General features: G+C 44.1%; 1 protein-coding gene across 1 annotated transcript in view; it reads right to left on the reverse strand.

Annotated features, from left to right (window-relative positions):
• The window catches only part of LOC139378698 (metabotropic glutamate receptor 8-like), a 221,568-nt gene that overhangs the window by 112,167 nt on the left and 84,004 nt on the right, over positions 1 to 25,397 (reverse strand). The window contains exon 3 of the mRNA XM_071121113.1: positions 22,696 to 22,912. Coding sequence (XP_070977214.1) covers positions 22,696 to 22,912 — 217 coding nt within the window. The remainder of the gene's footprint in view (positions 1 to 22,695; positions 22,913 to 25,397) is intronic.

Genomic DNA, 25,397 nt, shown 5'->3' on the forward strand with positions numbered 1-25,397 from the left:
GGAGGGAAAGAATTACTGTAAGCACACATCCCTTTTTTAATAATCTGTAGGGAACACAATATACAGTTGAGGTCGGAAGTTTACATACACCTTAGCCAAATACATTTAAACTCAGTTTTTCACAGTTCCTGACATTTAATTCAAGTAAAGATTCCCTCTTTTAGGTCAGTTAGGATCACCACTTTATTTTAAGAATGTGAAATGTCAGAATAATAGTAGAGATGCCATCTATTTTGTAAGATGCACCAGTCCCTTCTGCAGCAAAGCACCCCCACAGCATGATGCTGCCACCCCCGTGCTTCACGGTTCGGATGGTGTTCTTCGGCTTGCAAGCATCCCCCGTTTTCCTCCAAAGATAACGATGGCCATTATGGCCTAACAGTTCTATTTTTGTTTCATCAGACCAGAGGACATTTCCCCAAAAAGTATGATCTTTGTCCCCATGTGCAAACCGTAGTCTGTTTTTTTATGGCGGATTTAGAGCAGTGGCTTCTTCCTTGCTGAGCGGCCTTTCAGGTTATGTCGATATAGGACTAGTTTTTACTGTGGATATAGATTATTTTGTACCGGTTTCCTCCAGCATCTTCACAAGGTCCTTTGCTGTTGTTCTGGGATGGATGTGCACTGTGTTTGAAGGTAGGCCTTGATATACATCCACAAGTACATCTCCAATTGACTCAATTAGCCTAACATAAGCTTCTAAAGCCATGACATCATTTTCTGGAATTTTCCAAGCTGTTTAAAGGCACAGTCATCTTATTGTATGTAAACTTCTGACCCACTGGAATTGTGATACAGAGAACTATAAGTGAAATAATCTGTCTGTTAACAATTTTTAGAAAAATGACTTGTGTCATGCACAAAGTAGATGTCCTAACCGACTTGCCAAAACTATAGTTTGTTAACAAGAAATGTGTGGAGTGGTTGAAAAACTAGTTTTAATGATTCCAACCTAAATGTATGTAAACTTCTGACTTCAACTCTATGATTTTTACTTGGCATGTAAATTTCTCACTTATGGGTGGCACAAATTGGGATATGGGGGATGGGGATGGGCAGGGTATATGCAAAGTATAGTATAGTATTCTACAGTATATTAAAGTTTTCTATAGAAATCTATAGTAAGCACTGTAGTATTCTGTAGTAAACAGTATAATTGTTTATGTTGGTGTGTGTGCGTGCATACACGTGGTGCATGCTGCCTTCCCGCCTAGGTTAACATAAACTATTGATCATCGGTGGCTAAATTATAGGCCTAATCCTGGAGTAGTATTCTGGATGATTTAATTTATTTATTCTATAACTTTGGCAAATGTATTTCAATTCATCAGGGGTGCTGCGGCAACTCCAGCACCCTCCCCGAGGCTATGATTCCATAAGGAAATAAATGATAGAGTGCAACGCTGGAGAGATGAAAGTCTCATGTCTATCAGAGCAGAGAGAAGGAGAGAGATCATATACAGTGAATCTCATTCTAGTACTGTGATAGATACAGGCGAGCTTCTCTCTCTCATCACAGAAATGGCCACACGTTGGTCTATAGGCTACAATGTTGTGCTAACTATAAACCCGGGCCGGTCCGACATGACTACATTTTTAGAATAGGCCTATCAGGCACTTTTTCACGTTACATTTTGGATTGCTTTTATTAACATTTTTACAAAATAATTGTTCATGCCAAGAGTGGTATCTGGTCCTGGCATGGAAACAGTCCAAAAGTAATTAATTAAGCACTGAGGAAGTCCAACAAGACTAGGGGGCCAAATAAAATCACCACCAGTTGGGGAAGCCTGGCATAATCTGTAATGGACACAACTTGTACAGCCTGCACTCTTTGTAAAAAAAAAGGTCCTCTCTAGAACCTAAAAGGGTTCTTTGGCTCTCCCCATAGGAGAACCCTTTGAAACATTTTTGGGGGTTCAAGGTATAAAAAAAACTTTTCACACACTGTAAAAATAGAAAGAATCAAAACGCCGTGATTGTGTAATGAAACCATCAAAAGTAGTTCACCTAACCTGAGATCTGACGTTTGGAGGGTGTTTGAATGCAAACCCAATGTAAGTGTTATGATTCACAGGAAGTGTTTTAAAACAGAATATAAGTACTATGAAACACCCAAAGTGGTTCTTCATTCTGAATATTGGTGTTTTTAAGAAAGTGTTGTGAAAGGAGTGTTGGGGTTTCAGTGCCTGTAAAAGGCAACATCAAACCCTTATTTATTTCTTGCAGACTGTCTCTCTCATACAATCAAACGGTTAAGAAATTCAAGTGGTTTACAGCCTAAATTGATAAGGACCTATGAGACCTAAAGGAGCTAAAGGACCTATGGAGATTTTTTTTGTGGAATTGCACTTTTTTCAATGCTTTATTTAGACGTGAGAAACAGGAGGAGACAGAGAAGGTGTGAAAGTGGGGCAGGTGGAAGCAGGAATTTTACCCGACTTCTGGGTGAGTAAGATGGTACTTTTCATTGGAATTGAATTAGAATTTTGCACACTCATCCACAATGTAAAAAAAAGTATTATGGGCTGAATTGTAATTGACTCAAAAAAACAACCAACATATACAGTACTTAATACAAATATATGCAAGTAATTTCAAAGTTTTGTTGATTTAATAAAAACAAAATCTAACTTAATATGTTGCTCAAAATGGAAGCATATTTTATGAGGATAACCAAAGATAAAGATCATTTAGGGATTTAACTCTTTGAAAGTGTGGTTTTTATCTCTTTGCACTTCCCACGTGGCTCCGTTTTTAGAGGATTTGGGGTAATTCCATTTTTTAAATCTTTATGATTATTTTACACAGTGTTTCCGCAGATCATGTATGCAGACATTTGCCAATTTTATAACCGCAGACCACGTGTAACCAAGCCCGCCCAGGACCTCCACATCCGGCTTCTTCACCTGCGGGATCATCAGAGGCGGGGGGCAGGGAGGGGTGCGGAGGACTATTTCCGTCTGTAATAAAGCCCTTTTGTGGGGAAAACTCATTCTGATTGGCTGGGCCTAGCTCCTCAGTGAGTTGGCCTGGCTCCCAAGTGGTTGAACCCTTGCCCAGTCATGGGAAATCCATAGATTAGGGCCTAATTTATTTATTTCAATTGACTGATTTCCTTATATGAACTGTAACTCAGAAAAATCTTAGAAATTGTTGTATGTTGCGTTTCTATTTTTGTTCAGTATAATAACTTTGGACATGTGTGCATTCCTTTCAAAGTAAGTGTCTTACTTTCTGTATATCGTGTTATCATTTCTACTGCAGCAAACCGTAAGTATGTATGGAGCATAATGCATTTACAGCTTTATTTACATGTTTTCTAGTACTGGTGACAAATCATGCATTCCGATTCTCGCATAGATTGTAATGGACATATATGATGCATGTGAAATATTTTTTTGAAGGTTGTACTGATTATAATGAGGTAATGCTAAGCTATTTGCCAGTTATGTGTGGCACCATGTTTGTTGACATTATATAATGCTTTCTGGGTGTCACGCAAACGTCTGCCAGACCAACGATGTTATAACAAAATGAGGTGAAGGGATGGTTCACTCATCTTTTGAGTAAACTTCCAGAAGTGAATGAAGGGAAATGAATGATGGTAGACGACACAACTCCTTCAACATGCATACTGCAAACAGATCAAACTCATCTTGTCTCCTTTCCTTATCTCTGGTTGATGCAAAAAAACAAGCTGCATGCACAAACTACCAATTGTCTGATTATTTTCGATTTATAGAAAGTGTTTTAATCAATTATTTGAATCCGTGGTGAGCTCACCCTTTATGTGGTGAATTGTAAATAGTAATTGCTATTAGCTAATAAATATTATGGTTTCTGTCAGCCAAGTTAGCTAAAGTTAGCTAAATATGACCTCTTGTGTTAAGTCAATCTTTCCTCAGTTAGTGCTAGGGCTAATGTAGCCTACATTTTCCGGTTTGGAAGATTGTGTTATGCTGTCGCTACTTCTAGTCACACTCAGGAAATAACCTTATAAGGACTGTGTTTGTGCAAAATGTTTCTGTGAAAAAACAGTGTGGCCAGCTCAAATGCTGACTGTTGCGTCAATCCAAACTGGACGTTCTAAATAAGCGTTCTAATCACACCGGTTTGAGTGTAAGCTGCAGGGACCACTGTAGAATGATCGCATCTGAGTGTTGGTACATGTCAAAATGTTAACAATGTAGAGGGTCCTACATGTACATGGAACCCAAAAGAGTTCAACCTGGAAATCAAAAGGGTTCTCCTATAGGGACAAGTTACATGCGTTAATAGCTTTTTGTGTCAAAACCAGAGAGAGTGACAGACACCAGCGAGTCATGACTAAGCAATGACGCATTGAGCAACCCGTTTACACATTTCTCTCTCTCTTCACAGCGACACAGTGTCCTATCCTCTCCGTCACCCCCCCCCCCCTCCCTCAATTTCCAAGAATGGTGGCTGGGGACAGGGGACAGACAAGACTTCCCAGACTCTCTCAGGCAATTCTCACTTCTCTGCCACTCTCACTCCTTTTAGCTACGGAAGTGTGGAACCATTTTAATCCTCTTCATCACTCAGAGCGAAGGATGTCCCCAGAGACTGATCCAAGGTTGGTTTTGCAACCCCCCCCCCCCCCACCACCACCCCCCACCCCACCACCACCACCACCCCACCGAGACAAGCGAATGAAAGGGCAGACAGACTCTCCCTACCTACCAACACTCAATCTTCCCCAGGTGCCCTGAGAACGACTGACTGAGCCTCCAGCCTCAGAAACAGGAGCATATAAAATGGGTGGTGGAGGTTGAAGAAAATAGAGGGAAATAAAAAGCCCATGTCTAAACCCTGCATACATTTCCATCCTTCTACCGCATAATAAAAGTTTTCTGAAGTGAAAGATGGGAGGCTTGGGCATGATGGAAACGTGTAATAAATCCCTGCTCTTATACTATTCGGTGGTGAGGAGAATAAATGACTTGTCAGGCACTGAACTTCATTTGTGTTTTTGAGAAGAGGGGAGGAGAGAAATGCAACATTGTTATAATCTTTCACAAAGGTCCTACTCATCTCTAACTCCATCTGGCTGTTAGGCTGCTAGGCTGTTAGGATGTTAAGGCTGTTAGGTAAGACTGGGTGCTTTAGAAAAGGCCCATTACCTGCTGCCATTTGTCAATTCCTGACACAATTACATAATTGGGTTGTTCTAAACTCAGCAGGGACCACTGTGCAGTTGTATGTAAATTTGAAAGCCATAGATGTAAAAGTTTGAAAATTCAAATGAAAGTCCTCACTGCCAAAGAAAGTAATTTCCAACTGCAAATAATTCCCTATGCAATACATTGGGGAGATGCTGTTTAATGTAACAAGGTATACAATCGTTTTGATAGATGATGAGACAGGCATCAGAGTGTAATGAAAAAGAATACAAATAAGATTAAATAAATACCCCAAAAATGATAAAATACCATTTAAAAGGTACTGAACAACAACAACAGCCTTCAATGACGAAGAAATATAAAAAACACATGACTCCTATTCACTTATTATCGAATATAACCCAGTAATATGACTGCACATCTCTCCGTAAATACCTTAAATATCCTACAAGCTGTCAGAACTCTCCATCTAGTCTCCATGGTTGATCTGTGGTTTGTGTGAAAAGAGCTATCCTAACTGAGCATGGTGCAGATAGATGACTTCAGATGGGTTCCACCTCCTTCTACAGCCCTGAAGCATGCACTAACGCACACACAAATTGACTCACACACACACATAGCCTGCTACAGCCCACTTGAGATCAGAGAGGAATTCCCGTAGAAGTCTAGCTGCTTCTGCCAAAGGGAGGTTAGGGACTAATAAGTGTGTGTGTGTGTGTGTGTGTGTGTGTGTGTGTGTGTGTGTGTGTGTGTGTGTGTGTGTGCCCTCTCTCTCTCTCTCTCTTCCTCTGACTCATTCTCAGTAATTTCTCTCTGGTACTGTAGATATTAATGCTCCAACACTTTGTAAAAGTGAAAAGTAAGAGGGTCAGTTTGTTCAATTAGTTGGAGAAAAGCAGCACTGGGAGGCCTATCTGTTACCAGCATGGGGAGGCCCATCTGTTAGAAGCACTGGGAGGCCTATCTGTTACCAGCATGGGGAGGCCCATCTGTTAGAAGCACTGGGAGGCCTATCTGTTAGCAGCATGGGGAGGCCTATCTGTTAGCAGCACTGGGAGGAATATCTGCTGTAGTTAACAGGCATCTGACAAGCTACTTTTACATCCTCCAGCTTGTCGATGTTGATCACCTCAGCACAACAAAGCAGGTGTCTTAGCTCTCACTAAATGCACAGAGAGAGGAAAAGCGAGAGGAGAGAGAGATGGAGGGGGCGAGAGAGAGGGAGAGATGGGGTAGAAGGAGAGGGAGAGTAAGAGAGAGGGGAGAGGGTAGACAGAGAGAGAGAGGAAGGTTGACAGAGAGGAAGAGAGATAAACAGTGTTAAATTACTCTCCCTTGTCCCCGGGTTGAAGTCAGACACTGATCATTGTAACAGAGACACTATACATGTGTCATGCCGACAGAGATGTAATTCTGGCCCATTCAGATCCGGATAATCAGGCCCCGCTGCAACACCATCCATTAGTGTGAGTACGCGCGCGAGAACACTTCCTGGTCTCACACGGACATCTGTGAGCGGTTCGCCAACCTGCCAGGTGGAGGTTCAGACTCATTCGTGTCTGTGAGCAACTGGTCTGGTCTGGGTTAGACAAGAAAGGAACAATAAATGGCCAGACTGATTGTGTCTGTGCATGTCTAGTAATACATTATATTGATGCCTAGTATAAGAGCATGTCAAAGGTCAAAGAAATGGTTCTGGATACTGTTAGAACAGGTTGTTCAACTCACTCTAACCATATATGCTGTGTTCATCCAAGAAAGATGAGTAGATTTCTAAAGTCGTGTTCGGATCCTCCTTAGCTTTACCAACTTGATTTTAATCAAATGAAATTTCAGATTCAGTTTTCTCTAATGACTTGTTGTTGTATATGTAAAGCGCGCTTCAATCACTTTACCCAATTAGAGCCTAACTAAACATAAAAAACTGCTTAAATTAACATTGACCTTTTGGCATTTGGTTATTCATCACATATGTGTGTAATGAACATAAGAATGTTAAGGTTGAGTCACTATATTTGAATGAATCTGTTTGTTTACTGAATCACTAATTATAGCGATCCCAAGCCATCCACCCACATTTCACCAGATGCCAAAACTAAAACCTAACATTAGACTACAAACTCAGTGATTTATACTAGATATATTCATCGCATGATTAAATTAGGATTGTACAGCTAAGAACCAATAGTGCCTGTATGCAAAGATACATCTGCCATTACATTCTAAACTGCAAAGAGAGACATTTCAGAAACGTGGTGAACGCAGCAACGATTCAGCTCCACACAATCCTATTCAGACTTATTTTTTATTGTTATTATTTTTAAACAACAATACCACCTTTGGTTTTGCAATGTATTTTAACCATGATATTTGACCCCTTCTCTGAAGATGGTTCTTTCTACAGCCGGAGAGTAAAACTGAAGTCACTGGAGCAGAACTATGCAGCCGGTAAAGTGCTTTTGGGTCGTGCAGGCAGATTCACACACTCTTCTCTAGCGCTCTCCCTCTTGCACACACACACACACACACACACACACACACACACACACACACACACACACACACACACACACACACACACACACACACACACACACACACACAGTTCTGCAGTGATTTTGTGTAAGTTGCCTGTGGGGTATATAGAGCTGAAATGTCTGTGTTGTTTCGCCCCGTCGCTTGAGGATTTTGGGACGCCAGGCGGAGATAATGACCAGATGAGGTCGCTATGGGGTGAAGAAAGGGACAAGTTTCACGCTGCTGGGTGTACAGTGAGGGGGGAAAAAAGTATTTGATCCCCTGCTGATTTTGTACGTTTGCCCACTGACAAATCAAGTTATAAAATTTTGGATATGCGTTTTTCTGGATTTTTTTGTTGTTGTTCTGTCTCTCACTGTTCAAATAAACCTACCATTAAAATTATAGACTGATCGTTTCTTTGTCAGTGGGCAAACGTACAGAATCAGCAGGGGATCACATACTTTTCCCCCTCACTGTACGTACACACACAGAAACACACAGACACACACACAGACACACATACAGACATAATACAAGAGTCTCTATGGGTGCAGAGACTGCTGTCTGTCTGTGGTTGACCCTCTCCGTGTCTGTCTATAGGGGGAAAGGTGTGACACCGCACAAAAAAAGAAGTGTTCTGCTATGATTACAACCTTTTTGAGGGTTATATAGAACCCTTTTTTATGGTTCTTTATAGAACCTTTATGGAGAACAGTTCCATTAAAAAAAAACGGGCAACAGATGGGCAACAGGACAATAGGCAAGCAGCTTGGTGAGAAGGCAACAACTGTTGGCGCAATTATTAGAAAATGGAAAAAGTTCAAGATGACGGTCCATCACCCTCGGTCTGGGGTTCCATGCAAGATATCACCTCGTGGGGCATCAATGATCATGAGGAAGGTGAGGGATCAGCCCAGAACTACACGGCAGGACCTGGTCAATGACCTGAAGAGAACTGGGACCAGAGTCTCAAAGAAAACCACTGGTAACACACTAGGCCATCATGGATTAAAATCAGCGCATGTCCGGGCCCATCTGAAGTTTACCAATGACCATCTGGATGATCCAGAGGAGGAATTGGAGAAGGTCATGTGGTCTGATGAGACAAAAATAGATATTTTTGGTCTAAACTCCACTCGCCGTGTTTGGAGGAAGACGAAGGAGGAGTACAACCCCAAGAACACCATCCCAACCGTGAAGCATGGAGGTGGAAACATCATTCTTTGGGGATGCTTTTCTGCAAAGGGGACAGGACGACTGCACCGTATTGAGGGGAGGATGGATGGGGCCATGTATCGCGAGATCTTGGCCAACAACCACCTTCCCTCAGTAAGAGCATTGAAGATGGGTCATGGCTGGGTCTTCCAGCATGACAACGACCCAAAACACACAGCCAGGGCAACTAAGGAGTGGCTCCGTAAGAAGCATCTCAAGGTCCTGGAGTGGCCTAGCCAGTCTCCAGACCTGAACCCAATAGAAAATCTTTGGAGGGAGCTGAAAGTCCGTATTGCCCAGTGACAGCCCCGAAACCTGAAGGATCTGGAGAAGGTCTGTATGGAGGAGTGGGCCAAAATCCCTGCTGCAGTGTGTGCAAACCTGGTCAAGAACTACAGGAAACTACAGGAAATCTCTGTAATTGCAAACAAAGGTTTGTGTACCGAATATTAAGTTCTGCTTTTCTGAAGTATCAAATACTTATGTCATGCAATAAAATGCAAATTAATTACTTAAAAATCATACAATGTGTTTTAGATTGTGTTTCAGAATTAGCACATATTTAGACATACCATAACACCAATGACTGTATCCGTGTGGTAAAACTGCCTTTATGGAGCTCATTTACTGACTTTAGTAATAGTCACAGTGAAAATGGATAATTTGATATTAGAACTACTGTCTAATGAACACAACAATGAACTCCACAACAACAAAGTCAAACCAGAGATGTCTGGCGACAATGAAAATTAGTTTTCACCTTGAGACAAATTGAACTCTGCTGCGTTAATTGGTTACAAATGCTTGTTTTCCCACCCATCTCTCTCTCTCTCTCTCTCTCTCTCTCTCTCTCTCTCTCTCTCTCTCTCTCTCTCTCTCTCTCTCTCTCTCTCTCTCTCTCTCTCTCTCTCTCTCTCTCTCTCTCTCTCTCTCTCTCTCTCTCTCTCTCTCTCTCTCTCTCTCTCTCTCTCTCTCTCTCTCTCTCTCTCTCTCTCTCTCTCTCTCTCTCTCTCTCTCTCTCTCTCTCTCTCTCTCTCTCTCTCTCTCTCTCTCTCTCTCTCTCTCTCTCTCTCTCTCTCTCTCTCTCTCAAGGGGCTTTATTGGCATGGGAAACATATGTTAACATTGCCAAAGCAACAATACAAATGAACAGTAAACATTACACTCACAAAAGTTCCAAAAGAATAAAGACATTACAAATGTCATATTATGTATATATACAGTGTTATAACAATGTAAAAATGGTTAAAGTACAAAAGGGAAAATAAATAAACAAATATGGGTTGTATTTACAATGGTGTTTGTTCATCACTGGTTGCCCTTTTCTTGTGGCAACAGTAACAAATATTGATGCTGTGATGGCACACTGTGGAATTTCAACCAGTAGATATGGGAGTTAATCAAAATCGTGTTTGTTTTCGAATTCTTTGCGGATCTGTGTAATCTGAGGGAAATATGTGTCTCTAATATGGTCATACATTTGGCAGGAGGTTAGGAAGTGCAGCTCACTTTTCACTTCATTTTGTGGGCAGTGTGCACAGAGCCTGCCTTCTCTTGAGAGCCAGGTCTGCCTCCGGCAGCCTTTCTCAATAGCAAGGCTATGATCACTGAGCCTGTACATAGTCAAAGCTTTCCTTAAGTTTGGGTCAGTTACAGTGGTCAATTATTCTGCCACTGTGTACTCTCTGTTTATGGCCAAATAGCATTCTAGTTTGCTCTGTTTTTTAAAAATAGTTTCCAATGTGTCAAGTAATTATCTTTTTATTTTCTCATGATTTGGTTGGGTATAATTGTGTTGCTATCCTGGGGCTCTGTGCAGTCTGTTTGTGAACAGAGCCCCAGGACCAGCTTGCTTAGGGGACTCTTCTCCAGGTTTATCTCTCTGTAGGTGATGGCTTTGTTATGGAAGGTTTGGGAATCGCTTCCTTTTAGGTGGTTGTAGAATTAACCACTTCTGGGAAAATTGGAAAACACTAAACAAAAAATAACACAAAGAATTATCTATCCAAAATGGAGATGTATGTTTAAACCACTTCTCCAATATTTTTGGCACTATAACTAAGGACAAATAACAAAAACATATACATGATCAAATCTTAGAATCAACTATTAAAGACTACCAGAACTTAATGATTCTCCAATTACCTTGAATGAACTAGAGGACAAAATAAAAACACTCCAACCCAAAAAGGCATGTGGTGTTGATGGTATCCTCAATGAAATTCTAAAATATACAGACAAAAAAATCAAATTGGCTATACTAAAACTATTTAACATCATCCTTAGCTCTGGCATCTTCCCCAATATTTGGAACCAAGGTGTCATGTTCTGACCTTTTATTTCCTTTGTTTTGTATTTATTTAGTATGGTCAGGGAGTAAGTTGGGGTGGGCAGTCTATGTTTGTTTTTCTATGTTTTGGGTATTTCTATGTTTCGGCCTAGTAGGGTTCTCAATCAGAGGCAGGTGTCATTAGTTGTCTCTGATTGAGAATCATACTTAGGTAGCCTGGGTTTCACTGTGTGTTTGTGGGTGATTGTTCTGGTTTCTGTGTTTGCACCAGATAGGACTGTTTTAGGTTTTCTCACATTTTGTTGTTTTTGTTAGTTTATTCATGTATAGTGTCTTTATAAATTAAAGAACAATGAATAACAACCACGCTGTGTTTTGGTCAGCCTCTACTTCACCCCAAGAGAACCTTTACACAAGGACTGATCACCCCAATCCACAAAAGTGGAGAGAAATTTGACCCCAATAACTATTGTGGGACGTGTCAACAGCAACATTGGGAAAATCCACTGCATTTTCATTAACAGCAGACTCGTACATTTCCTCAGTGAAAACAATGTACTGAGCAAATGTCAAATTGGATTTTTATCAAATTATCGTATGACAGACCACATATTCACCCTGCACACCCTAAATGACAAACAAACAAACAAAGCCAAACAAAGGCAAAGTCTTCTCATGCTTTGTTGAGTTTTTAAAAAAGCCTTGAGGGCCTGCTATACAAATTGATGGAAAGTGATGTTGGGGGAAAAACACAGGGTATTATAAAATCCATGTACACAAACAACAAGTGTGCTGTTAAAATAGGCAATAAACACACACATTTCTTCCCACAGGGCCGTGGGATGAGACAGGGATGCAGCTTAAGCCCCACCCTCTTCAGCATATATATCATCACGAATTGGCGAGGGCACTAGAACAGTCTGCAGCACCCAGCCTCACCCTACTAGAATATGAAATGTCTACTGTTTGCTGATGATTTGGTGCTTCTGTCACCAACCAAGGAGGGCCTACAGCAGCACCTAGATCTTCTGCACAGATTCCGCAAGACCTGGGCCCTGACAGTAAATCTCAGTAAGACCAAAATAATGGTGTTCCAAAAAAGGTCCAGTCACAAGTACCACAGATACACATTCCATCTATACACTGTTGCCCTAGAGCACACAAAAAACTATACATACCTTGTATATGGTATACATGATTTGGCTTGGTTTTCTGGGTCTCTATGTTTTTGGTTGAAAAGGTTTCTCAATTTCTTTCTTAGGTTTTTGTATTGTTCATCAAACCATTTATCATTGTTGTTCATTTTCAGTTTTCTGTTTGACATTTTTAGATTTGATAGGGAAGCTGAGAGGTCAAATATACTGTTGAGATTTTCTACTGCCAAGTTTACACCGGGACTATTACAGTAGAACGTTTTGTCCAGGAAGTTCTCTAAAAGGGATTGAATTTGTTGTTGCCTAATTGTTTTTTGGTAGGTTTCCACACTACATTCCTTCCATCTATAGCATTTCTTAATAAACTCAGCAAAAAAATAAATGTCCTCACTGTCAACTGCGTTTATTTTCACGCTGTAAATATTTGTATGAACATAGCAATATTCAACAAAGGAGACATAAACTAAACAAGTTCCACAGACATGTGGCTAACAGAAATTGAATAATGTGTCCCTGAACAAAGTGGGGGTCAAAATCAAAAATAACAGTCAGTAATCTGGTGTGGCCACCAGCTGCATTAAGTACTGCAGTGCATCTCCTCCTCGTGGACTGCACCAGATTTGCCAGTTCTTGCTGTGAGATGTTACCACATCTTCCAACAACGCACCTGCAAGTTTCCAGACATTTCTGGGGGGGAATGGCCCTTAGCCCTCACCCTCCGATCCAACAGGTCCCAGACGTGCTCAATGGGATTGAGATCCGGTCTCTTTGCTGGCCATGGCAGAACAATGATATTCCTGTCTTGCAGGAAATCACGCACAGAACGAGCAGAATGGCTGGTGGCATTGTCATGCTGGAGGGTCATGTCAGGGTGAGCCTGCAGGAAGGATACCACATGAGGGAGGAGGATTTTTTCCCTGTAACGCACAGCGTTGAGATTGCCTGCAATGACAACAAGCTCAGTCCAATGATGCTGTGACACACCTCCCCAGACCATTACGGATCCTCCACCTCCATATCGATCCCGCTCCAGAGAACTGGCCTCAGTGTAACGCTCATTTCTTCGACGATAAACACAAATCCGACCATCACCCCTGGTGAGACAAAACCGCGACTCGTCAGTGACGAGCACCTTTTGCTAGTCCTGTCTGGTCCAGCAACGGTGGGTTTTTGCCCATAGGTGACATTGTTATCGGTGAGGACCTGCATACCTGTCTGGTGAGGACCTGCCTTACAACAGGCCTACAAGCCCTCAGTCCAGCCTCTCTCAGCCTATTGCGGACAGTCTGAGCACTGATGGAGGGATTGTGCGTTCCTGGTGTAACTAGAGCAGTTGTTGTTGCCATCCTGTACCTGTCCCGCAGGTGTGATGTTCGGATGTACCGATCCTGTGCAGGTATTATTACACGTGGTCTGCCACTGTCCTGTCTCCCTGTAGCACTGTCGTAGGCGTCTCACAGTATGGACATTGCAATTTATTGCCCTGGCCACATCTGCAGTCCTCATGCCTCCTTGCAGCATGTCTAAGGCACGTACATGCAGATGAGCAGGGACCCTGGGCATCTTTCTTTTGTTGTTTTTCAGAATCAGTAGAAAGGCCTCTTTTGTGTCCTAAGTTTTCATAACTGTGACCTTAATTGCCTACCGTCTGTAAGCTGTTAGTGTCTTAACGACCGTTCCGCAGGTGCATGTTCATGAATTGTTTATGGTTCATTGAACAAGCATGGGAAACAGTGTTAAAACCCTTTTCAATGAAGATCTGTGAAGTTATTTAGATTTTTATGAATTATCTTTGGAAGACAGGGTCCTGAAAAAGGGACGTTTATTTTTTTTGCTGAGTTTATTACTCAGTTCCTTTGGATTTGATGCCTCATGATTAAGTATTGCTCTGTTCAAGTAGACTGTGATTTTGCTGTGATCTGAAAGGGGTGTCAGTGGGCTGACTGTGAACGCTCTGAGAGAATCTGGGTTGAGGTCAGTGATAAAGTAGTCTACAGTACTACTGCCAAGATATGAGCTATAGGTGTACCTACCATAGGAGTCCCCTCGAAGCCTACCATTGACTATGTACATACCCAGCATCCGACAGAACTGCAGGAGTTGTGACCCGTTTTTGTTGGTTATGTTGTCATAGTTGTGCCTAGGGGGCATATGGTGGAGGGAATGCTGTCACCTCCAGGCAGGTGTTTGTCCCCCTGTGTGCTGAGGATGTCAGGTTCTTGTCCGGTTCTGGCATTTAGGTCACCACCTAGTACATGTACCTGGGCCTGGAAATGTTGATCTCCCCCTCTAGGATGGAGAAGCTGTCATTGTTAAAGTATTGGTATTATATTGGGGGGATATAGGTAGCACACAGGAGGACATTTTTCTCTGTTAAGATCATTTCCTTTTGAATTTCTAGCCAAATTTAAAATGTTCCTGTTTTGACTAATTTAATGGTGTGAGTTAGGTCTGCTCTATACCACATTAGCATACCCCATGAGTCTCTTCCCTGTTTCACACCTGGTAGTTTGGTGGATGGGACTACCAGCTCTCTGTAACCTAGAGGGCAACCAGTGGGTCCATGTTATACCATGTTTCTTGTAGGAAGACAATGTCTGTATTTCTTTCATGAAGTCCAGGTTCCTGCTCTTTAGGCCAACGGCAGATGACCTCAAGCCTTGGATAGTCCAGGATGAGATAGTGAAGGCTTTGTGTTCCATAAAGTGTCCAATGTTATTGGTCGTGTGGTTTGGTCTCGGACCAGTAAGTGTGAGCAGAGCCCGCTGAGCATCTGGTACATGCCATTGGCTTGGGCTAGTGTGAGAGTGGGGGTTTGGTCTGTTTGCCTGCTCAAGGCCTGGGCATATGTTCGACTTCCATGTTGAGGCCCTCTTTGCGGGGGTAGTGCATGGGGTGGGCGGGAGGGGCATAGGTATGATCTGAGGGGGCCTAAATGGGGTGTGGCATGGTTGACTTGGGGGGATGTTGATTGGTTGGGGTGGAGGTGTGGCTTGTGTTGTTGTAGGCTGGATGTAGGTCCTCTCGGTGTGGGTCCTCTATGTGTAAGTTTGGGGGGGTGGGTCCCGCAGGTCTGGGAGAGTGTCTCGCTGGTCTGGGCGGGTGTCTATTGATCTGTTGCTCTTGTGTGAAGTGTTGGGGCTGCGTTTGAGAGCGATGTCCTTTAGGGTCCGGGCGAAGGTGGCATCTGCTGCCTTGTAGAGGTGGACCTGGTCATAAAGGCTGTTCAAGTCCAGGGTGGAGTGGTGGGCCAGGTAAACATTTGGTTTTGAGGCACAGTCACAGGAAATACTTCTGTTTACCCGCTGTATGGTAGCAAGGTGGAAGTCTTTGTGGTAGCAGGGTGGATATAACCACTTGTGCATTGGGGAAAGTAGAAGAAGCTTTTTCAAACACTCTCTTGAGTGCTGTGGCCACCCTTTCCTGCTGTGCTCTCAGGTCGTTTGGGCCTGTGTGTATTATTATGTGGCTAGCTGAACCTAGTTGGTCCTCAGGCAGAAGGTCTAGGGTGCGCTGGTTGTTTGGACACCATGTCCTCCGTGGGTGTGAGGGGGTTGTCAGGAGGGGTATCAGGGTGGCTGACAGGGAGGGGGTGCTCAGAGGGGGTGAGATCCCCTGGGCTTGGGGTTTTTCATTTGTCTGTCCAGTTGTGATGTCGACGTGGTCAGGGTCTGAAGTGGACTGTTCTGCTGTGGTGTCGAGACTTTTGTCGGGAGCTGAGGTGGGCTGCTCTACTCACTCCTCTGAGGGGGTGGCCACCTCTCTAGTGGGTTGTTCTCTGTCACATGCCATCCCCCTCACCCTCTCCTCCAGCAGTCTGATCCTCTCCTCTAGTGCTCTGTTCTTCTCCTGCTCCTGCTTCCTGTTGAAGTTGTCTCACCACAGTCCAGAGTGCAGATATGTCTCTCTCCACCTCCAGCTCTCCGGGTCTTGTTAAGGTGGTGTTGTTGTACTGGACTGTTGTCTGGGTCTGTGCTGACTGGAGTGTAAACACCTGCTGTTCCAGCTCCACCTGCCTTACCTCCAGCTGGGTGAATGTATCCTTCATTTCAATGAGGGAGTAGCACTCTAAGGTTGACTTACTTTCTGCTTGGGGTTGCTCGTCTGTGGGGTTGTATAATGAAGAGGTCTGGTCTGACCCGCTTGGGTTTGGGGGTATCTTTCTCAAGGGAGAGCTTCTCCTGCTGAGCTAATTCTTTGATTAGGTGAAAGTCCAGCTGAAACTGTTTGGGGTTGCCCTGTACGAATACTGTTCCAGACTCAGAGTCCTCGTTGTATAGTATCCTGAGTTTCCACCCCTTGGTAACAACCCCCACCCCCCTTAACAGAGGGGTAGTGTGCTAATATAGCACTGTGCCATGCCAGGAGATGGTCTGTGTGGAAGATGAGGTTGCTGATGTTCCCATTCTTATAATAGTCAGCAAAAAATGTCTCTTGATTTTCCATAAAGAGCTTCATTTTGTGCTCTTTTTGTGTCTTATCATTCTTTACATACACAGGGTACTGTATTTTATTTAACTCTGAACAGCGGGAGGCAGCTTCTAATGCCTCTCCATTTGGTTGGAGTAGACTGTGCGACTCTCATGCCATTGTTGGGCTAAAGGGCTTTGACATCTCTGACTTGACACGTCAGTGCTAATTGAGGTTGTATCAAGCCTGGCAGCCTTAATTTAGCATTCAGTCCTTATAAAGTAATGTCATGTATTTTTCTTCTTGGCTTTTGGAAATAAAATATAGCTTCAGACTAAACATTACTCACTCCGTTCCAGGTTGGATGGTGTTTTCAGGTTTCTTTTGTTTTCCAGAGCATTTGCTGTATATCTTTGGAATAATAATCTTTAGTAGTTGTAAACCTTCCACGTGATTCCGTATTTCCGTCCAAAATCAGACGAAAGGTTTTAAGTTTTGATTTGGAGTCAAGGTTATGTTGTAGAGGGTAGCATCCTGTTTAGGTCCCTGACAAAAAAATCCAAGTTTATCTAACTCTAAATCTTTTTTTAAGAACATGCTGAAAAATGCAGGAGCTCATCTGCTCATGACCTCTCCTCTCTCTCTCTGTGTGTGCTTTTCTGAGACAATGATGAATTACTTCAGCCCCTACCCTTGATCCTCAGAAGCCCATAATCAAGGACAAGGATCTGGAAGAATAAAGCCACCCGGGGGACAATGGCTGACAGTGAAGGATAGGCCTCCACTACGTTGTCAATGTCATCCTCTTCTTTCTCTTTCTCTTTCTCCTCCTCCTCCTCCATATAAGCTCTCTACTCCCTCCATCATCAATCAACACAGCGTCTTATGCGGTGTCTCATACAGTGCTGTGGTGTGGCATGATGAACAGTCAGATAAAGGCAGACACCTGTGTTTTAATCCACAACTGATCTGTGGGGACAGGGTGCCTGAAAACAAGGTTTCCACGCACGCACGCACGCACGCACGCACGCACACGCACGCACACACACACACACACACACACACACACACACGCGGCTTTAGGCTGACTCATACAATATTATGGTCTGTAAAATGAGTCAGACCTCCACCGTAGTTGAGGGACAGCGAGGATTTCAGACAGCGATGGAAATTAAAGTCTGGTGATTAAATCATTAAATCCTACAAAGCTAATTAAATAGCTCGTTGAGATAGCCATTTAATGAATGATTCTCAAAGAGATGTTTTGTCTTCGTTCGTCCATCTGTGGTGCTTTGAATTCCTCTCCCATGCCAGTTGAGCTGCTATAGAACAGTCATTGTGTGCTGGTGCTGGTATCTGTTCTCTGTTCAGGGCTGGTGACTAAAGCTCACAGTCCGTTACATTATGGAGATGTGGTTTCCCTAATCCCTCGAGGCTTACACACACACACACACACACACACGCACACACACACACACACTGGCTAAGAGCCCCGGCAGGCACACAGGCTCTCTGGTCTCCAGTTCCCAGGGTTTATCCTCTCTTCTTCACCCCAGCAGGGACAACAGCAGGCTGGGGTGATGTAAGGTCAGAGAGTCCCTCTACTGGTTATAATGGTTGGTTTAGGGTCAAAGCTCTACAGGCTGGCAGAAGGTTGTGCTGGGTTGCGTTAGGCTGTTGCCCTAGTGGCAGGTACTGAGCTGGGTTGTTGTCGCCTGGGGGACAGAGGCTGGGATAAGCTGGTGTTGCTCCAGGAGAAGGTAACTGATTCAGAGCCGTGTTCATTATTGCTGGCCCAGTCAGCTACTGCCTCTCTCTGCCAGATCTGACCAGGGGTCTGGAGGCAGAAGATGAAGATTTCCTCAATGATCATTAGAGAGAAAGGTGGCTGGAGGGTGTTGTCACTGTGTCCTTTCATTCACCAGCCATGGTGACTCATGGTCAGTTCCCTCCACTCCGTGTCAGCCCCTTGGTCAGGCCTGTCGAATGCCCGCCTGAGGCCTGTCATGACAGGCCATAGTCAGGGCCTCTGCCTGGATCTGTCTGGATGTCACCGGAGCAGTCTGGAGGTTTGGAGGCCCTGGCCTTCTCCAGGCACGTCTCTGAATCTGCCTGTCGGTCTGTCTGTGTAACAAGCATGCTCTGATACTAACTATTGGAGAGTGGAGGAGGAAGAGAAAAGGGGGTGCAGGAGGGGCGATGAGAGGTTGTCGCTTTAGGCTATTCCACGAGGGCATAGGATATTCTGTGGATCTCCTTCTGGTGATTCATTTAGGCAAAGCCTTACGGCCTGGATGATCATATCACTGGGCATATCCCTCCTCTAGCCACTAGGCACCCACTATTGCACAAGAGGAATAGGGTTATGTCTGTCCTAATGTCAACGTCCTCCAAACGTATTATAAGCCATGCAGTACCCCTCCCCTGACATTACACATGGATGAATGCAGTGCCATGAACTGGCCTGATCTTGCCTCGAGGTGTCCACTACTACACAAGAGGGAGAGGCTAAGAGACAACAGGGTTACATTAAGTCTGCTCTAAAGTCTGACATCCACCAACATCGGTGGGTCCTTCTAGAAGGTCAGTCTATAGTCAGCACTGTCATGTACTGGCCTCGTCTAGCCTTGAGGCATCCACTGCTACTGCTACTCAACACGGAGAGACACACACACACACACACACACACACACACACACACTGATGCTGGTCATTATAACTGTCAGTCTACAGCTGTCCCAGTCTCCCCACCACAATGAGGTCCAGTCATGTGGAACTGTTCAGGGAACGGTTCGGGCTCAGTGAACCTATGTTCATCCCTTGTTTGCTAATCATTTGCTGTTATTATCTTTTTTTGGACGCATCTCGTCTGGGAGCCCTGGTTTGTTTGCTAAATGTGAATGGAATTAATTCCAGATAATCAAAGGTTAATGAACAAATGAAACAAAGGTCAATTGGATAGGTATTTATGAGAGGTTGTTACCAGAAGGGAGGCAGGGGAGCTGAGAGGAGACACACACACACACACACACACACACACAGAGGAAACAGGGATTGTTACTTCCTACCAAGCCGACGCTGAAACATGGTGCTCATTGTTGCATGTCTATTGACTTTCTCATCTGACTATCGTGTGACATTAGTTACTAGGCTAATTGGCTGTCTGTTAAATCTTCTATCTCCCTCTCTCTGTGTGTGTGTGTGAATCCTCCATCTCTATGTTGTAATCCAACTCTTATCCTACAGCTGGAGGAGAGCCTGTCATCTGGATGTCTGGACGGGAGAGAGAGAATACCTCCCATCTGGATCTCTCTACCTTCCATCTGGATCACTCTACCTCAACATCTCTCTCTCTCTCTCCATGTCGCATCTCTCTGTCTCTCCCTTTCTTTCACTCTATCCCTCTTCCTCTCGGTCTCTCAAACCCCCCCAGTCTCTTCCCTCTCTCCCACGCCTTCTCTCTCATGCTCTCTCTCTCTCTCTCCCTCTCACTCCTTTCTCTCTTCTTCTTCACACGCAGAAATAGGAAAATAGTGTACTACACTGTCACAACCTATAGTCAACCTGAATGCTCAAGGTCTTTCGTTCCCTCTCGGTCTCTCCTGCTTTCACTCCCTCGCTTTCCCCTGCCTCACACAAGAGGAGCGAGTCAGCTAGTTAAAATGGACACACCATTGCCTCTCTCTACAGACATCCCCCATCATCCCATCATTAATGGTTAGGTGCATCTTACACGTTATGGTGAAAACATCCTTAATATGCCTAAAGGGAGCTGAGACGTGCTTCACGAACACAAACACAACGTCTCTGGAATCATAATTCCTCAATTAAACAGAAATTACCACAGCTGCTCAGTAGCAGCACACAGGGAGGAGCGTAAGCGGTGGTGGCAGTCATCATAGTAATAATAATAATAATCTTAAATAATAATTCAATCACCTAACAATCACTCCTTAATTCAATCACTGGCAATGAGAGAGAGAGAGAGCGAGAGAGAGAGAGAGAGAGAGAAGAGGATGGTTGGTCTTATGACACCTGTCATTACTTTGTGATTACATCCACGTAGCCTGCTGTGGCCTCATTCTGTTGTTCCTCTCTTCCCCTTTCCCCCTCGCCTCATCCTTCTCTCTTCTCCTCCTCCCAGCTTCTCTTCATTAAAACCACTTCAGAGGGACAGTCAGTCGACTTCTCTCTCCTCTCAGACTCCTCACACACATGCATGTAGGCACATAGACGAACACGTGTACGCTCAAACATATGGTACATCTTCCGGACCACCCTTGTGTGTGTGTGTGTGTGTGTGTGTGTGTGTGTGTGTGTGTGTGTGTGTGTGTGTGTGTGTGTGCGTGTGTCCAGAGACCGCCACAGACAGGGTAGTGGGAGGATCATGGTGTGTGAGAAAAATTACACATTTAACATATTAATATTTTAAAAATCAGTTAACAATGAATACTTAACAAATAGTAAGACATTTCTACTAATGCTGTGTTTTTATGGTATCCACTCAAGCTCCCTGCAGCTAATCTGGGTGTATGGTCAATAATGGGTTTTACTAGAGATAGTTTAGGAGTAGAACAATCCCTTATTGTCTCAAAATCATCCTTGCATCTGGGAGACTAAGCCAGGTGGGGGTTAAAACAACACCGGGTGCAAATAACCACAATATGTACCCAATCTGCATGGGAGGGGTGGAACCAGCCATGACTAAGCATTCTTAGTGTCAGCTATATAAGAACGAACATTGTCTGTTAAGGTTAAGCCTCAACAACATATTTTAGAGTGTGGGGACGACAGCTTCATTATTGCAATAATTCATCGATATTAAATAAAGATATGTGTTTGAAGAAATGACATGACATAGTCTCTCTCAGTACAAATTTCCACGACAGGTGTTAGTATTACTCCACAACTAGAATACAATACACAGTGTAGTGGAATTAAAGCTGTCCGCTCGGGAGCAGGAAACAAGGAATGGACATTTACTTCATTCTAACCACTTAGGACTGTAATTTGCCCCCTACCCAGAGCCTACTGAATGAAATATGTTCGTTTGAGTGTGTGGATCTGCAGGGTATTCTCGTTTAGCTTTTAAATGTGTTGCTCAGCATCGTATCAAATGGACAGACATACAGACAGCTCCACTGCTGATGTTCAGGCCTGCTTCTTTCCTCTTCATCCTCTCCCTTTCCCCTCCTCTTCCCTCTCCCTCCTCCCCCCTCACCCCTCCAGCCATGTCAACATCTGCACAGCCCTAGCAAGGCTAAACATCTGAACAGCTGACTGTTCACTGTCACAGCACACAGCCCTTAGCACAGCATAGCAGGGAAGAGAGCAGCACAACAACTAAACCCACAGTATAGAAACCCACAGTCAAGTCACACAGTAGAAACTAGCAGCATTGCTTACAGCAGTAAGCACAGCAGGGGCTCCAATGCTCACTGATGTATATCTGTGAGTTTGGGGGGAAATTCACGTGTCTGAATTGACTGTTTGAATGTGGTGTCTGAATTGATGCCATATTCCCCAAGCAAACATTATGCATTTCAGTATATGGGAGATGAGGTGTCATTTGATGTTTCCCTTCTCACACTAAGAAAAAGAGACATCAGTGATTGCTGGCAAACCCGAGCATTCTCAACAAACACACAGAGACAAGTTAAAACCACTAGAGACTTTATCTGATAAAATCAGTGTTTTTTTTATGCTGACGAACTGTCAATCTGTAGCTGACAGATACTATCTGACAGTTCATTTCACTGATGTTTTTAAAAAGATATGTTTGAGACTGCCATTTACTAGGGCAGCTACTGTTGTTCAGAGTTCCACAGAGACCCATCACTGAAGAGAGATGTCCAAACGCTCAAGAATTGTAGACTGTGTTCACTGTGATCAAGATTCAGCACCTCCATTCGGTACTGTCTGTATGAGAGTGTCTTGAGCATGTTTTCGCTATTCCACGTACCTGTTTCCCGGGAGATCTGCACGAAGGCCTCGACACCGCTCTCGCCGTAGTTCCCCTCGGAGGCGAGCGTGGACACATAGTTCCATCCCATCGCCGTGACGATGTCCATCATTGCCTGGGCCTGGTAGGAGTCCGGAGGAACAACGCGGGAGAAGAAGTCATACCTCGTGTTGTCACTGAGCTCCGGGGCCGTGGACGCATAGCTGATCTGAGGGATCTGAGGAGAGAGGGAGAGAGAAAAGAGGAACGGGGTGAGTTAGGGCGGAGAAGGAGAGGAGAAGGTGTTTAACATGGTATAACTTAGATTGGGAGCCAAGGACACGCATACATGATCTGAGGGGATTCTGAGGAAAGACAGAGTAAGCCGAGAGAGAGAGATGAAGGGATGCGTTGAGATAGATGAGAGTAGAAATGGTGTCACTCTTCAGAGGATAGGGGGACAGAATGAGAGGGTAATTACTGATAGCGTGGCACTGAAGAAATGGAGATAGATTACACTAGCCAGAGGTCATATTCCATCCAAGTGGTTTGTCAGGGACCAGACAGCCCAGCTGAAAGAGCCCCAGAACAGCAGAGACCCCAGCCAAGGTGCCTGAGAGAGAGAGGCAGAGAAGCTAGGCAGGAGAGCCCCAGGCAGCAGACAGGGTGGGGTATGAAGGTAGGCAGGGAGGCTGAGAGAGGCTTGGATAGAGAGGTAGAGAAAGGATTGGATTTGGAGGTATAAAGAGAAAGGCTTGGATAGGGAGGTAGAAAGAGAGAGGATTGGATAGGGAGGTAGAGAGAGAGAGGCTTGGATAGGGAGGTAGATAGAGAGAGGCTTGGATAGGGAGGTAGAAAGAGAGAGGCTTGGATAGGGAGGTAGAGAGAGAGAGGCTTGGATAGGGAGGTAGAAAGAGAGAGGCTTGGATAGGGAGGTAGAAAGAGAGAGGCTTGGATAGGGAGGTAGAAAGAGAGAGGCTTGGATAGGGATGTAGAAAGAGAGAGGCTTGGATAGGGATGTAGAAATAAAGAGGCTTGGATAGGGAGGTAGAAAGAGAGAGACTTGGATAGGGAGGTAGAGAGAGAGAGGCTTGGATAGGGAGGTAGAAAGAGAGAGGCTTGGATAGGGAGGTAGAAAGAGAGAGGCTTGGATAGGGAGGTAGAAAGAGAGAGGCTTGGATAGGGAGGTATAAATAGAGAGGCTTGGATAGGGAGGTAGAAATAGAGAGGCTTGGATAGGGAGGTATAAATAGAGAGGCTTGGATAGGGAGGTATAAATAGAGAGGCTTGGATAGGGAGGTAGAAATAGAGAGGCTTGGATAGGGAGGTATAAATAGAGAGGCTTGGATAGGGAGGTAAAAATAGAGAGGCTTGGATAGGGAGGTAGAAAGAGAGAGGCTTGGATAGGGAGGTAGAAAGAGAGAGGCTTGGATAGGGAGGTAGAAAGAGAGAGGCTTGGATAGGGAGGTAGAAAGAGAGAGGCTTGGATAGGGAGGTATAAATAGAGAGGCTTGGATAGGGAGGTAGAAATAGAGGTTTGGATAGGGAGGTAGAAATAGAGTGGTTTGGATAGGGAGGTAGAAATAGAGTGGTTTGGATAGGGAGGTAGAAATAGAGTGGTTTGGATAGGGAGGTAGAAATAGAGTGGTTTGGATAGGGAGGTAGAAATAGAGGCTTGGATAGGGAGGTAGAAATAGAGGTTTGGATAGGGAGGTAGAAATAGAGTGGTTTGGATAGGGAGGTAGAAAGAGAGAGGCTTGGATAGGGAGGTAGAAATAGAGGTTTGGATAGGGAGGTAGAAATAGAGGTTTGGATAGGGAGGTAGAAATAGAGTGGTTTGGATAGGGAGGTAGAAATAGAGTGGTTTGGATAGGGAGGTAGAAATAGAGTGGTTTGGATAGGGAGGTAGAAATAGAGTGGTTTGGATAGGGAGTAGAAATAGAGAGGCTTGGATAGGGAGGTAGAAATAGAGAGGCTTGGATAGGGAGGTAGAAATAGAGGTTTGGATAGGGAGGTAGAAATAGAGGTTTGGATAGGGAGGTAGAAATAGAGGTTTGGATAGGGAGGTAGAAATAGAGGTTTGGATAGGGAGGTAGAAATAGAGGTTTGGATAGGGAGGTAGAAATAGAGGTTTGGATAGGGAGGTAGAAATAGAGTGGTTTGGATAGGGAGGTAGAAATAGAGTGGTTTGGATAGGGAGGTAGAAATAGTGGTTTGGATAGGGAGGTAGAAATAGTGGTTTGGATAGGGAGGTAGAAATAGTGGTTTGGATAGGGAGGTAGAAATAGAGGTTTGGATAGGGAGGTAGAAATAGAGGCTTGGATAGGGAGGTAGAAATAGAGGTTTGGATAGGGAGGTAGAAATAGAGAGGTTTGGATAGGGAGGTAGAAATAGTGGTTTGGATAGGGAGGTAGAAATAGAGGTTTGGATAGGGAGGTAGAAATAGAGGTTTGGATAGGGAGGTATTTGTATTTGTATTTATTATGGATCCCCATTAGCCTCTGCAGCAGCTACTCTTCCTGGGGTCCAGCAAAATGAAGGCAGTTAATACAACTTTAAAAACGTTACAATACATTCAGACTGTGTGCCCTCAGGCCCCTACTCCACCACTACCACAGATATATAGTACAAAATCCATGTGTACGTGTGAGTATAGTGCGTATGCTATCGTGTGTGTGTGTGCATGTGCCTATGTTTATGCTGCTTCACAGTCCCCGCTGTTC

The sequence above is a fragment of the Oncorhynchus clarkii genome, chromosome 21, assembly GCF_045791955.1.
Source record: "Oncorhynchus clarkii lewisi isolate Uvic-CL-2024 chromosome 21, UVic_Ocla_1.0, whole genome shotgun sequence".
Taxonomy (NCBI): Eukaryota; Metazoa; Chordata; class Actinopteri; order Salmoniformes; family Salmonidae; genus Oncorhynchus; species Oncorhynchus clarkii.